This window comes from Vipera berus (assembly GCF_964194415.1).
Source record: "Vipera berus genome assembly, chromosome: 2".
Lineage (NCBI taxonomy): Eukaryota > Metazoa > Chordata > Lepidosauria > Squamata > Viperidae > Vipera > Vipera berus.
Genome location: NC_138203.1, coordinates 232,942,107 through 232,956,147, shown reverse-complemented (window position 1 = coordinate 232,956,147; position 14,041 = coordinate 232,942,107). Strand labels below are relative to the sequence as shown.

Here is a 14,041-nt window from a genome sequence, read left to right as displayed (position 1 = left end):
TACTTGTATTTAAATTTAGTTACAATACAGCACAAATAAGAGACTGTATTCAAAGTATTTTCCAAAACATTTTCCAAAATCTGCTGTTTGGGAATCTTTTAGTGTATGTTCTAAAGATGTGTCTCACATCAAGGAACATAGAAACGTATTTTAATTCATTTCTGTATTATTTTTAAGTATGATACTTACCACCACCAAGATTCTTCTGCAGTTTTGAAGTGTCATGTCCTTTCTGAGACAAATCTTTAATTCGCTGCTCTTGCTTTAATCTTTGAGCTAATTCTTGAGCTTTCTGCATTGTTTGATACAACTCATTTGTTTTAAGGGCCATGATTTCCTAATAGGATAAAAAAAAAGTATAGATACTCAGCAAAAGCATACTGTAAAAATAAATACTAAACCTATTTAAAACACTATCTGTTTCTGTTTGTATAAGATTTTTTTAAAAAGACTGTACGCGTGTCTGAAAGAGATACAAGTATTTAAGATTTTTCTAATGCGATGCTGCCAAGAAAAGTAGATGGTAAATAGCAATTAGAAATGAAAAAGAGACAAATAGAACTGAGAAACTAAATGAGAAAAATATATCAGAGCATTATCCTGGGTACGGCAATAAACCTCTCTCTATGAATGCACATACACATCATGAGCTTAGCAACCGATGATTCAAGGAAGAGGATCGAACAAGAAAGTTATTTTTATTACAAATGTGGAACATGCTTTTATAATACAAAGCGTCACCTATTACAGAATCTAGAAATTTAGTCATATTTATCAGACAGTACAGAGGGTTTAAATCCTATATCTCTTTCTCTTGCCCATATGTAGTAATAGATTTTTGCCATCTGTTTTTAAGTCTCGAATGTTGCACAATGTTTTGATAAGTTTTGTTTGGGCTTAATTCTAGCTTTGCTAACCTCAGCCCTCACTGAACAAGCAAACAAGGACAAAAACATAAATAAAGAATTCAGGAATACCTTGTTGCTTAAGTGGAATTTTTTCAATTTCAGCTAATCTTTGATATTTCTTCAACCTGAGAGTAAATAAACCCAGCTTAAACAGAAACCTGTCAGACAGGCATAAACAATATTTTGGCCCAATCCTATAAAGATTTCTTAATAATTTTTTAAAATCTCTCCAATCTCTGCAATTTCACCAAACTTTATCCTAAAGTATCTTCAGAGCTACAAAGCCATTGAATCAGAGCCCTTCTCTTCACTGTGGTTTTTAATAAACAGAAAGTTCTCATCTGGGACCTCCGGGTGGCAAGGCTCCGTCGATGGCGGCCGTTTCGGCCGTCAGCCCCGTTGTTTTCCGTTCGAGCCGCTAAAACAGCGACGATCAGCTGTTTTGCAGCTCGGAAACCCTCTCCTCGGGAGAAGAGGGGGTGTGTGAGCGTTTAGGTAGGGGTAGAGCTCCCCTAGACCACCAGAGTTCAAATTCTGCAGGTTGAAGGGCGAGAGCCCCCCCGAAGCCTGAATAAGCTCCGGACTCCGGGACTCCTCTGCTCCAAGGCTTTGGAGCGGAGCAGGACGCTGCAACCATCCCTGCAATCAATAATTAACTTTGGATCACCTGGATGCAGGCAGAGCTGTGCAGGAGAATATTGAAATAGCAAGTACTTGAACTTTAACTCTGTTTACTTTGAAAGAAAAAGTTGCAAGTGGTGTGGAAAGTGAAAGTGCGCAACAGAAATTAACTAGGTGTTAAGATGGCTTCTAAACCAACTAAAGTTCCTAGAAGTGCTGGTGCCTCACCAGTTCAGCATTCTTCACTACAGGCTTTGATGCCTCCTCCTGTGGCACCCGCTCCCGCACCCGCATTAACAATAAAAGATTTACAAGATGCTTTAAAAATACAATCTCAGCAAATAGCTGAACTTATTGAGGAGAAGAATACTGAAATAAGAGCAGACATTTTAGCTGCATTTCAAGGGCTTGCAGTCTGTATTGAGCGTCTGGATGATCGCATGGAAGAGCTCAATCAAAATAATTTGAGATTAGATGCTAAAATGTTGGAAGCTGAAAATGTGATATCTTTCAGCTTCAAATGTAAAATTATACAAAAATAATTATGAATTGTTATGGTTAAAAATACAAAAAGAGTTAGATAGTTGGAAAAAATTACAATTATCCTTATTGGGAAGAATTGCAGCAGTAAAAATGAATGTTTTGCCAAAAATTTTATTTTTGTTTCAAATGATACCTATACTTAAAAAAGATTCAAATTTGGAGGAATGGCAGAAAGGTATTAATAAGTTTGTTTGGGCAGGGAAAAGACCAAGAGTTAAATTTAAGATAATGCAAGATGTACGTGAAAGAGGTGGTCTTAAAATGCCCAATTTTAAATTATATTATGAGGCTGCTGCTTTATCATCAATTAGTGATTGGTTTAATTTAACACAAGGGAGATTATTGAATATTGAGGGTTATGATTTGTTATTTGGTTGGCATGCATATTTATTGTATGACAAGAAGGTGGATAATGTTTTTAAGACACATATATTAAGGTATGCTCTGTTGCGAGTTTGGAAAAAATATCGACATAAGTTAAATTATAAAATACCAATTTGGGCAATACCTAAACATGCAATAGAAAATATAAATGTGGGATTTAAACATGATGTGATTACATATAAAGAAATTCTTAGGATGGAAAGGAATGTATGGCAATTAAAGCCATATAATATTTTAAAAGAAGGGAAAATAGTACAAACTTGGTTTCAGTATGGGCAGTTACAAGCAAGATGGAAAGATCAGAAAGTTGGTATTTTGATAACTGATGGAAATTTGGTAAAACAAATTAGAGATCAAGGTCAAGCACATATAAGAAGGATATATAATGCACTGATAGAAATTGACTCAGAAACGGAACTTGTTAAAGATTGTATGATAAAGTGGGCCCAGAATTTTCAGGAGGTTATAACAATGGATACTTGGGAAAAGATATGGGTCAGAAATGTAAAATTTACACAGGCTCAAAATTTAAGAGAGAATTTTTATAAAATGTTTTATAGATGGCATTTAGATCCTAAAAAATTAGCAAGTATGTATCCGAACTGCCAGCCTAAATGTTGGAGGTGTGGTTGTGAGGATGCAAAGTATTATCATATATGGCGGACTTGTAAAAAAGTTAAAGCTTTTTGGATTAAAGTTTGGTGGAATATGCAGAAGATATTTAAGAAAAAGATAAGGTTTTCTCCACAGTTATTTCTGTTGGGTATTATTACAGATTGTACTGTCATAGATACTAAATTGATGTTGAATTTAATTACGGCAGCAAGACTTTTAGTAGCGCAATATTGGAAGAAGGAGGAACTGCCTACTATAGAAGAGTGGACTTTGAAAGTTTCAAACCTGGCGGAAATGGCAAAGATTTCAGCATATTTGGAAGAACAATCGCAACAGAGATATATTGTGGAATGGAAAAGATGGATTGAGTATATTCAGAATAAATATGGGACTAAAAAGTTTCATTTAGCATATGAATAAGTATTAGTATTATATGATGTATTATTAGTTACCGTATTCATTATTTGTTAGTAATTTAGTTATGTTTAAGGGGAGTTAAAGAGCGATAGAATTTAATATGTTTTTTTTAGTTAGTTAGCATATTTTAGCTTAAGTTTGTAAAGTTGATACCCTGTATTCAGCTCTGGGAAGTCGGGGGGGGGGGGAGGGAGAGGGCAAGGGAGGGTAAGGGGGAGGGAGGGAGTTTATGTTTTTAAAAATGTATTTTAAAACTCTTCAATAAAAAAAGAAAGTTCTCATCTGCACCAAATATCACTTATCTGAGGCTGATGTGGATTGGTAGTTTATTGCCATGGAACATCTGAATGTTTACCTCTTTTTGTTTCTGCTTTAGCAGATCTTCTTCAAACTGTTTCTTCATCGATTCCTGTTCTCTGGCAAGCCGGCGCTCTTCTTCTTGTTCTTCCAACCTTCTTTGTTCTTCTTCCATCTGTTTCTTCTTTCGCTTTTCTTCCACTTGCGCCATTATAGCTTTCTAGAAAACCAAATTTATAAAATGTTTTAATCTGCACTAAAAACTTCCATCTTCCCAACTTCTTACTTTCTTTTGCTTAGGTTTTTTGACTCTGAGTCATTAGAGCTTTATATAGGTCTTAAGTATAATGGATTTAAAATAAGTATACAGAAAAACATACAGTAGAGCTACTGGGACTAACAAAAATCAGTGCATTAAATCTGAAGGCTTCTTCAAGCAAATTTAGAAAAGGTTTCTCAAAGGGGAAGTCAAAAGCAACAGCAAGGAGATGGTGCTTTCCAAGTTTCTACGACAAAACTAGCATAGTTTTGTTTAGTACAATTTCTGCCTAAATGGATGTATGAAAATGTAAGTGAACAAGTGATAGTTTACAAATAAACAACAAAAAAGATGATGAAAACATGGGTTTCAAAATATACCTCCATTCTTAAAATTATAAAATGCTGATACCATCAGGCTCACTTAAAATTTCAGAGAAGAAATAATACAGATAAGCCTGCATTACTGAGACCTAGGAAGTGTATCTGTCATAAATGAACCTATTTAAAAAGAATTAGGTTTAAGCTGAAAAAACCTGCATCATGGTCCTAATCCCATGATGAACTTCATTCGATTGGCACAGTTCAAGTTACTTGTTCCATTTGTTTTGTGTTTTTTCATCCAATGCTAATGCTTTCTCCACTTATGGAAAAACATAAATCAACAAACCAGAAAGGCAACATTATAGTGATTACCTGATGCTCTAATTGTTTTTGTCGTCGTCTCCCTCGTTCCTCAATTTGAACAGGATCCAGAAGAGCAGTCATTGAACGAAGGTAACTATCAGCAGAGGAGAATTTGGTAAGATACATACACAAATTGTAGCTCTTTGTCACAAAACACCACATCTTTTCATAGAATCTCCATCTTCCTATTTCCCCCTCCCCCCAATGTTTTCCAGGGCCACTTTTTCACATTTAATTATGGGACTAAGAGATCTGAAATCAGTTATAGGAGGCCTACCTGAAGAAGTTAGAAACCAACAAAGAAACAGATGAAGCAAAAATAAAACTACATTAATTTAATAGAGCAGATTTTAAGTTTCCTAGGATTTTTCAGTAGAGGTCTATATACCTGCCTCAATCAGAAAATTCAGTTCTATAGTCCTTGTTACCCCAACAATTTGCAGCCAGCTCTGAGTGGAGAAAAATAAACTTCTAACTTCCTTTCCCAGTCTGAATTCTCCCCCACCCTTAGTGGCGATGGAAAATACAATGAAATACTTGAATTTGTCAACTACCCGCAACCCCCTTAATCCACAAACATTCAAAAGTATTGTAAAAAGGCCCTGTGACATTTCAGGAGACCAGAGACTATATTAAAAATAATTTCACATAAGTAGCTTTATTCCCTAAGAAGTACATATAGTTAAAATGAGACAAATCTCAAGAAAAAAAGATATTCCACGGTAATGCATTTAAATAGAGTTGCAACTACAACTACAATTCATTTATTGAAAGAACAGTTTTATAGATTATGCTAGTTAATGCCTGGTTGCAACCTGGAAGGAAAAGTTTAGGCAATCACCTGGCTTTTTGATTTGGCTCTGAAATATTGTTTCCAACTGCTTTTCCTGGAATATCTATCTCTGTAGGTGTGAGACGAGACAAAGCTGAAGTTGTACAAGCTGTATGGTCCTGGGAGAGCTGTATAGCCTCAGGAGTCTTTTGATATGTTGTATTTAAAGGATATTGTGTAAATGAATTCATATGATTCTTGAAAGAATCAAAATGTATTGTCCATTTGTCATGCTCGTCACCCTAAAGAAATATAAAGAAAATAGTATTTAAATATATGATCACCTGTTCTCTTATGAAGCTCAAGCAAAAGTGTTAGGTGCACAATAGAAGCACAGAACAGGGTGCTTAGCTGTTAGACTGAAGCTCAGAAGCTTTCTTAAATGTTGGACTATTAGGGATCAGCCCTATTATTTAGGTACCTGCAAGGACTGATCAATATAATAATAATAATAAGTTGGAAGGGACCTTGGAGGTCATCTAGTCCAACCCCCTGCTAAGGCAGGAAACCCTATACCATTTCAGACAAATGGCTGTCCAGTCTCTTCCCTCTCCCTATATAAATAGGGAGACCAAGTTAGGATCTTACAAATCTAAATTAGATTTCAGAATACCACTGGGAACTGACTCAAGGAACAGATCAATCCAAATGCTTTGTCTCTTATCAATTGTTCCATAAATTTGGATGTCTGAAGTGACGGCAGGAGGCCAGTCAGAAAGGCTCTGAGATTATGGGCAAGAGATCTGAATCTCTAAAGTGGATATTAAACAGGGCCATAGAAATATTCATCCCTCATCTTAAGTGGACTGAACACTCTGTCTCATCTGGGGGAACTGTTTTAGTAACATATAACCAAAATACTGGGACTTTTAAGATGGCTTCTGCCAATTTCTTCCAAATAGCTTTTTGTATTTCCATTTTTCTCTTTTTTTCTTCTTCCATAGTGCTATATATTCTTGTTTCAGGACACAGATGTAAAGAATGTTCATTATTGAGCTTCAGGGTCTTGGATACTCCAACAACTTTTGACTAGCTGTGAGGCGTATTTTGTTGAATCAAGGAGACAGGGAATTAGGACTGAATTAGTATAATTAAGTTATTAGTATAATTAGTATAATATTTTAAGTATAATATTACATCTCAAAAATTCCAATGAAATATATTAGCCTATATAGGCATCCTTCACAGACTGTTTGAATTCAGAAATGTTTCATGTATTGACAAACTGTTCAGAAGCATTTATAGATTTCACTGGACCATTTTTTGGAGGGTTCTTGAACTGAGTAACCAAGATTCTGTATGATAGTTGGAATCTTTATTTTTACTAGGTCATTTGAACATGCAAGTTTTGTACTTAAGTTGATAGATGTTTTTATTAGATGTTCTATTTTTCCTTATTTAAAGTGGCCTTTATATCTAGGACTACCTTCAAAAAATTACATTTTTCTTCCATTTTTCGTAGCTTGTCAGCTTCCTTTTGCTTATCAAGCTCTTCAAGCCATTTTTTCTGTTGCTCACGTTTCACAGCACTAAAAGGATGCTCTACTGGTGTTGCTTCCTAAAAGAAGAATGCTGGTTATTTTCATTACCCCTTTACTTTTGTCAATAGGTAAACATACATGTACATAAAAAGGAAGAAGTTAAATAAATTCAGTTTATCCAATTTGACTTTAATATTTAGCTTTTGCACTACATGTTGTGGATAATGATCATAATATTTCTGATTGCAATTTAAGGTACTGACACCTCTTGTCTTTGAACTAATTACTTCCTCAAGACGGGTGCATTAAAATCCTTGCTGAGCCATCAAATAGTTGGAGCTTGAAATATTTATTAGGTGGGGACATTTTAATTTTAAACTTTAATTATAATTACTGGCTGTTTTGAATATACAGGTAGTCCTCAACCTACAACCATTGGTTTAAGTGACCACTTGAAGATACAATAGCACTGAAGAAATTAACTTATGTCTGGTCCCAATTGTAGTTGTAAGCTGAAAACTACCTATATATCTGTATCTATACCTATCATTTTTGACATATATTCTTATGTTTCTGAATAACTTACCTAAGTACAGGAATTTTATGATGCAAAATAAAGAGTTAAAAATAGCGTACAGTCAGTATGGAGCAGTTGTTGATGAATGTATCTGGTTTGAAAGTTACATTTTGTAACTTACATCTTGGATCATTTATTATAAAATCAAGTCAGAAATACTTTTCGGCAAGCAAAGTGAATGAATGAACAATAAATGAAATCAATCTGAAACAAGTACAAGTTTGCTAATGTAATAAGACTTTCTCTTCATTTTCCTACAGTTTGTGTCACTCCCAAGCCTTCTCCAAACGTCTCTCAATCCCCTGAAACAGAACTGGAAAATGCAGTGTGGATGCATAAGGAACTGGCCCATCCCCTTCTACTAGTAGGAGCAGCATCAGGACCAGTTAACTTCATTTTTGCATTTTCTGCATATCCTTTAACTATAACTAACTTAGTACTCATGCGAAGTACGGTCCAAAATGGATTCATTCAATTTGCTTTAAAAGTATATCAAATGAGGTCCTATAAGCCAATCTCTTAGAAACTGCCAAAGGAAGGCATTCCATGAGTAGAAAATCTTAAAAATACAGAACAATGCGCAGAAATCCGTTCTTACCCCTAGCACAAATGCTGTTCGAATAGCAGCTGGCAAATCAGGAGAACTGAAACTAGAAAACTGTTCAGTTCGACTACTAGACACACTGGGAGAAGTTTCACTGGGCTCAAAGGTTGAAGTTCTAAGACTATGGATATCTTCTGCTGCAGGAGACAAGTTGTCTGATGATGTCATCTATAACAAGGTATCTTGGTGAATTCAAACATTATACATTAAGAGAAATGCAAAAACCAATTACAACATTATAAGTGATCATATATGATGTAATTAATTTTACCCACAAAATAATATCAGCTACCTCCTATATTATGCATCATACCTAAATCTAGGAAAGTTTGGGAAACAACGTCCTCAGGTTGTGATAATGCCTTATGGGTTCAGTAGCAATAAATAAATAAATGCAAGTTAAATTTTATTTAACAACATACAGTAGAGATAGAAGTATATATATAAGCATTTTTCTTACAAGCAATGGATACAGTAAGCTTGTTTTATTTTTTTACCTTTACTTGATGACTGTTTTGTCTTTTTTCTAAGCAGCTTTTCACTGTGTCAACTGCCTGCCTCTGGTGGTATCTGGACTCTGTTTCCAAAGTTTCTTTTAGTTTCTTCTTTAAAGCTACCTGTTCATCTTTCAAGACAGAAATAATCATTACAGTCACTCATTAAATAATGGTTGATCACGATGGAAGTGAGACTAGACATGTCCTTGGCTTTGTATATTACCCTTCTTCCATGTCTTTCTAGCATCACAAGATGACTTGAGCTTTCTCTTAACATCCTTTATTAAGATCACATGTAATTTAGCCTGCACCAGAGACAGAATTTAAGGATGTATTTAATCTGATTTTATTTTATTGTTTATAAAGCCATTGGGAAGTTATTTACTCTCCCAGGAAATTGAAAATGGAGAAATTTTAATTGGCTAACAGACATCACATACAATCACTCAATTCAGTTAGTCTAAACAAGGGAACTATCATTCTTTTTTCTACTTCTGTGAAAAATAAGAATCACACCATTCTTTTCCAGGATACAGGAGTGAGACAGTAAGCCAAATGAATTGTAGCATGAGGTATAGAAAAGGGAAAAAAAAGAAAGGAAAAAATCTAATTTATTTCAACCATTCACTATATCTCTCCATTTTTTTACCCTTGTGTATTATCTTTGTTTCTCCCATATCCATATACTATTTCAGGGGTGTCAAACTAAATTTCATTGAGGGCCGCATCAGCATTGCGGTTGCCCTCAAGGGGCCGGGTGGGTATGGCCAGGGTGGCGTGGCCTACTGGGTGGGTGTGGCTAGAGTGCGTATGGCCTACTGGGTGGGCATGGCCAGCTCTACAACGTTCGCATCAAGGGTGCCTATGGGGGCCTGGGCAGGAGTGGGACAGATCTGAGGGTCTCTGGCAGAAGGAGGGTTTCTGGGCCAGGGCCAAGGCAGTGGGGGCCGTTCCCTCACTGTTTCCAGGGTGGCTTCGCGGGCCACATGAAACCACTTTGCGGGCCGGATCCGGCCCCCGGGCCTTGTGTTTGCCATGTCTGTACTATTTTCTTCAATATTCTGGATGAGGGCCAAGTAGTCTCTAGATTACAGATTTCTTTTAACTGTTTTACTTTCAGTAAAACTGCTTGTAAGAAGAGCATAGCCAACAATATACTTTATTAAATAATAAATAAAAATAGTAATAAAATAGGTGTTATTGGAGCACCACTTGAATACAGTGGCATTGACAAAATCACCATCAATCAATTGCAAAAGGCAGCCTTGCTCAAAACAGCTTACATTCTGCAACGATATCTCTAACACCACTGAACATCCATATCTGCTGTCCCAGGTCCTTAGAAAGGACAGGTAGACAAAAATGCCAAATCCATCTAAACATCTGGCTGACTATGCAATCAACCATAAAATTACAATAATCTCAATTAACAGTGGCATTCATGGTGTTGCATCTCATCCAGACAACACTATATATAGAAGATCTTGTGGACTGACCACCTTTTAACAAGTGCTTTTCTGCCATGCTTCTTTGGCCATCTTATCACAAAGCATTAACTGTTTTCCATCAACCACTTAGGCTTCTCGATGAAAAAAATTACTGGTACTTGCTTTATCAATCTTCTGCCATTGTTCTTTCACATTTTACTGCATTCCAAGCTGGGGTCCAAAAGATAGTATCCATTGTCACAAGCACCCTCAAGGCAAACAGCTTTGACCAGGTCATTGCAGCTCCTACAGTGCTTCAGCACCATAGACGTTCCTCACTGTCCTCTAGTATTCAACAGCACCATGGGTACATAAAATAGGGCTCAAAGCCAGCATTTCCTTATCTTCCAGTTTGACTTTGCTCTTTTATCTCAGTAATCCTTCAGAACACAGCTCAAAGCCTCACAAACCACATACCCTAGCAACCAACAATCCTCAATACCAGTACTAGTACACAAACCCTTTCTAAACTCTAAAGGAGTCTCTGGAAATAAAATCTGCAAATCCAGCTGACACCCTTCTTTCTAATCTAAAAACAAATGTGCTGGTGCCATTTTATTTCTCTTGCTGGCATAGAATAGGGTGAGCATACTTGGGGTCTGGCTGCACTTGCTGCACACTAGGTAAGATGTGCCAGAACTGACTGGGACAATCTTTATTATTACAAAAGATGTAACATATAGAAGAGATGTAAGTAAGACTAGAAACTAGTGTACCACATCTTTTTTATCTTTTTAAAAAGCACTATAGGGAAAAAAGACTTGTAAATGGTGCATGTGTCTTAGATAATTGTTATTTGATTTCTATACTTACTAAGATTAAAAAATAATGAAAAAGATTAAAATATCAAAACATTTAAACACTGATCAATGAAATCTGTACTACTAGAAAAAGAGTATACTACTAGGATCAAAACCAGAAGTAATAATAATAATAATAATAATTTAATTTCTATACCGCCCTTCTCCCGAAGGACTCAGGGCGGTGTACAGGGCAAATACAGTAAAAATACAATGTACAAAAGTTAAAAAAGAATTAAATAATACAGCCCAATTCCAATAAAATTAATACAGTTAATATTAAAAAACTCGTGCTGCTTTAAAACGATCAAAAAGAAAATAATAAAAGAGCAAGACCAGCAGAAGTCTATGGAACTTTCACAACGAACATCTAGGAAGTTATCGCAATGGACACGTGGGAAAAGATTTGGGTTAGGAACGTAAAGAGAGAACTTTTATAAAATGCTTTATAGATGGCATTTAGATCCTAAAAAGTTTGCAAGTATGTATCCGGACTATCAGCCAAAATGTTGGAGATGTGGAGATGAAGATGTTACATATTTTCATGTATGGTGGACTTGTAAAAAGATCAAGGCTTTTTGGATAAAAATTTGGTGGAATATGTAGAAGATTTTCAAGCAAAGGATAAAGTTTTGTTGGCAATTTTTTTTTTTTTTTGTTGGGGATAATTACGGACGTTACGGTTGTGGACACTAATCATGTGAAATTTAATTACGGCAGCAAGACTTTTGATAGCTCAGTAATGGAAGAAAGAGGAACTGCCGATTATAGGAGAGTGACTTCAAAGATTTTTGACCTGGCAGAGATGGCGTAGATTTTGGCCTAAGATTTTTTGCAAGAACGTTATATTATGGAATGGAGAAAATGGATTGAGTTTATCCAGGATAAGTATAGGGATAAGAAGTTTTGTGTGGCATTTGAATGAGCCTTTTTTCCTTTCTTCTTTTTTTTTATTTTAGTTTTTAGTTTTTTCTTATTTATATTTAGTATTATTAAGGTTTGTTTTATCCTATCCAAGCCAGAGAGTGATGGATTTTAGAGTTTAAGGTTATTAGTATATGGTTGTTTATGATTGTTTTTTCTTTTTTCATATATATACCTTGTACTTAGCTCTGGGAAGTCGGGGGGAGGGTGGGGGGAGGGGGGAGGGTTAGGGGGGGAGGGAGGAGGGAGGGGGAGGGGGGTTTTTAAAGAAAAATTGTATGTTAAAACTTTTCAATAAAAAAAAAATATTAAAAAACTCCAAACCCATCACACCAGGCCGGCTTGTTCAAATAAGTATGTTTTTAGGTCACATCGGAAGGAGCGAAGGTCAGGAGCCATCCGGAGCTCCACCGGTAAATGGTTCAAAAGGTCTGGCGCGCCCACAGAGAACGCCCTCCCCCTGGGGGCCGCCAGTCAACACTCTTTGACCGACGGCACCCTAAGGAGGCCCTCTCTGTGGGAGCGCACTGGACAAAGGGAAGTCGATGCCGGCAGCAGGTGCTCCCGTAGGTAATCCGGACCCATGCTATTTAGGGCTTTATAGGTCATTACCAGCACCTTGAATCTTACCCGGAGGGCAACCGGAAGCCAATGCAGCTCACGGAGTAGAGGTGTTACATGGGAGTATTGGGAAACCCCCACCACCACTCACACAGCTGCATTCTCCACCAGCTGAAGCCTCCGAGTAGTCCTCAAGGGCAGCCCCATGTAGAGAGCATTGCAGTAGTCCAAATGGGAGGTCACGAGCGCATGAGTGACTGTGCGCAAGGCATCTCAGTCCAGATATGGCCGCAACTGGCGCACCAGGTGAACCTGGGCGAAGGCCCCCCTAGTCACAGCTCCTATATGATCTTCCAAAGAGAGCTGTGAGTCTAGGAGGACACCCAAGTTGCGAGCCCTATCTACGGGGGGTAATATCTCACCCCCCATGGTTAGAGATGGAATAATCTGAATTTCCCAAGATGCCGGCACCCACAGCCACTCAGTCTTGTCAGGGTTGAGCCGAAGCGTGTTCCTCCCCATCCAGACCCGAACCGCTTCCAGGCAACGGAACATCACATCGAGGGCATCACTGGGGTGGTTTGGGGTAGAGATGAAAAGCTGGGTATCATCAGCATATTGATGATACCCAACCCCAAAACCACGAATGATCTCACCCAGCGGCTTCATATAGATGTTGAACAAGAGAGGCAAGAGGACCGACCCCTGAGGAACTCCACAAACGAGAGGCCTCGAGGTCGACCTCTGCCCCCCTGCCAACACCGACTGCAAACGTCTCAGAAGGTAGGAGGAGAACCACTGAAGAACAGTGCCTCCCACTCCCAACCCCCTGAGACGCTGCAGCAAGATACCATGGTCGATGGTATCAAAAGCCGCTGAGAGGTCTAATAGGACTAGGACAGAGGAGCAGCCCCTGTCCCGAGCCTGCCAGAGATAATTCACCAGAGCGACCAATGCCGTCTCCGTGCTGTGCCCGGGCCTGAAACCCGATTGGTACGGGTCCAGATAATCAGCTTCCTCCAGGAACAACGGGAGCTGATGCGCCATCACGCTCTCAACAACCTTCGCAAGAAAGCGAAGGTTGGAGACCGGACGAAAGTTGTTTAATACAGCTGGATCCAAGGCAGGCTTCTTGAGGAGAGGTCTCACCACCGCCTCCTTCAAGGCGGCAGGAAAACTACCCTCACTCAAGGAAGCAGTTATCACTGCCTGGATCCAGCCTCGTGTCCCATCCCGAGCTGCATAAACCAGCCAGGAGGGGCACGGGTCCAATAAACACGTGGTGGAGCTCAGCTTCCCCATGATCCTGTCCACATCGTCCAGGGTCACCCACCTGTATTTCAGAAACAAAATATTTGTTAAGGTTAGATGCTAATTAATTATCAACTGCATAATCTAGAAATATAGCAAATTACACAGTACCTAGTTCTTTTTTCCACTGAGATTTCTTAGCATCTAACAAGGTTTTATCCGACTCTCGTTCTCCTAGAGTACTAAACATGTCAGATGGTTTCCATGAATTCCTGGTGAAGAAAATTTAACAGATTT

The 14,041-nt window shown here is 37.9% G+C and overlaps 1 protein-coding gene across 3 annotated transcripts in view; it reads right to left on the bottom strand.

Annotated features, from left to right (window-relative positions):
- Positions 1 to 14,041, bottom strand: part of CCDC66 (coiled-coil domain containing 66) — a 41,519-nt gene that overhangs the window by 14,279 nt on the left and 13,199 nt on the right. For all 3 annotated transcript variants that reach the window (XM_081320015.1, XM_081320016.1, XM_081320017.1), the window contains 8 exons: positions 13,916 to 14,016; positions 8,722 to 8,849; positions 8,219 to 8,392; positions 6,989 to 7,120; positions 5,572 to 5,804; positions 4,740 to 4,824; positions 3,844 to 4,005; positions 190 to 337 (listed from right to left, as the gene is read on the bottom strand). In XM_081320015.1, the coding sequence (XP_081176141.1) occupies positions 190 to 337; positions 3,844 to 4,005; positions 4,740 to 4,824; positions 5,572 to 5,804; positions 6,989 to 7,120; positions 8,219 to 8,392; positions 8,722 to 8,849; positions 13,916 to 14,016 (1,163 nt within the window). The remainder of the gene's footprint in view (positions 1 to 189; positions 338 to 3,843; positions 4,006 to 4,739; positions 4,825 to 5,571; positions 5,805 to 6,988; positions 7,121 to 8,218; positions 8,393 to 8,721; positions 8,850 to 13,915; positions 14,017 to 14,041) is intronic.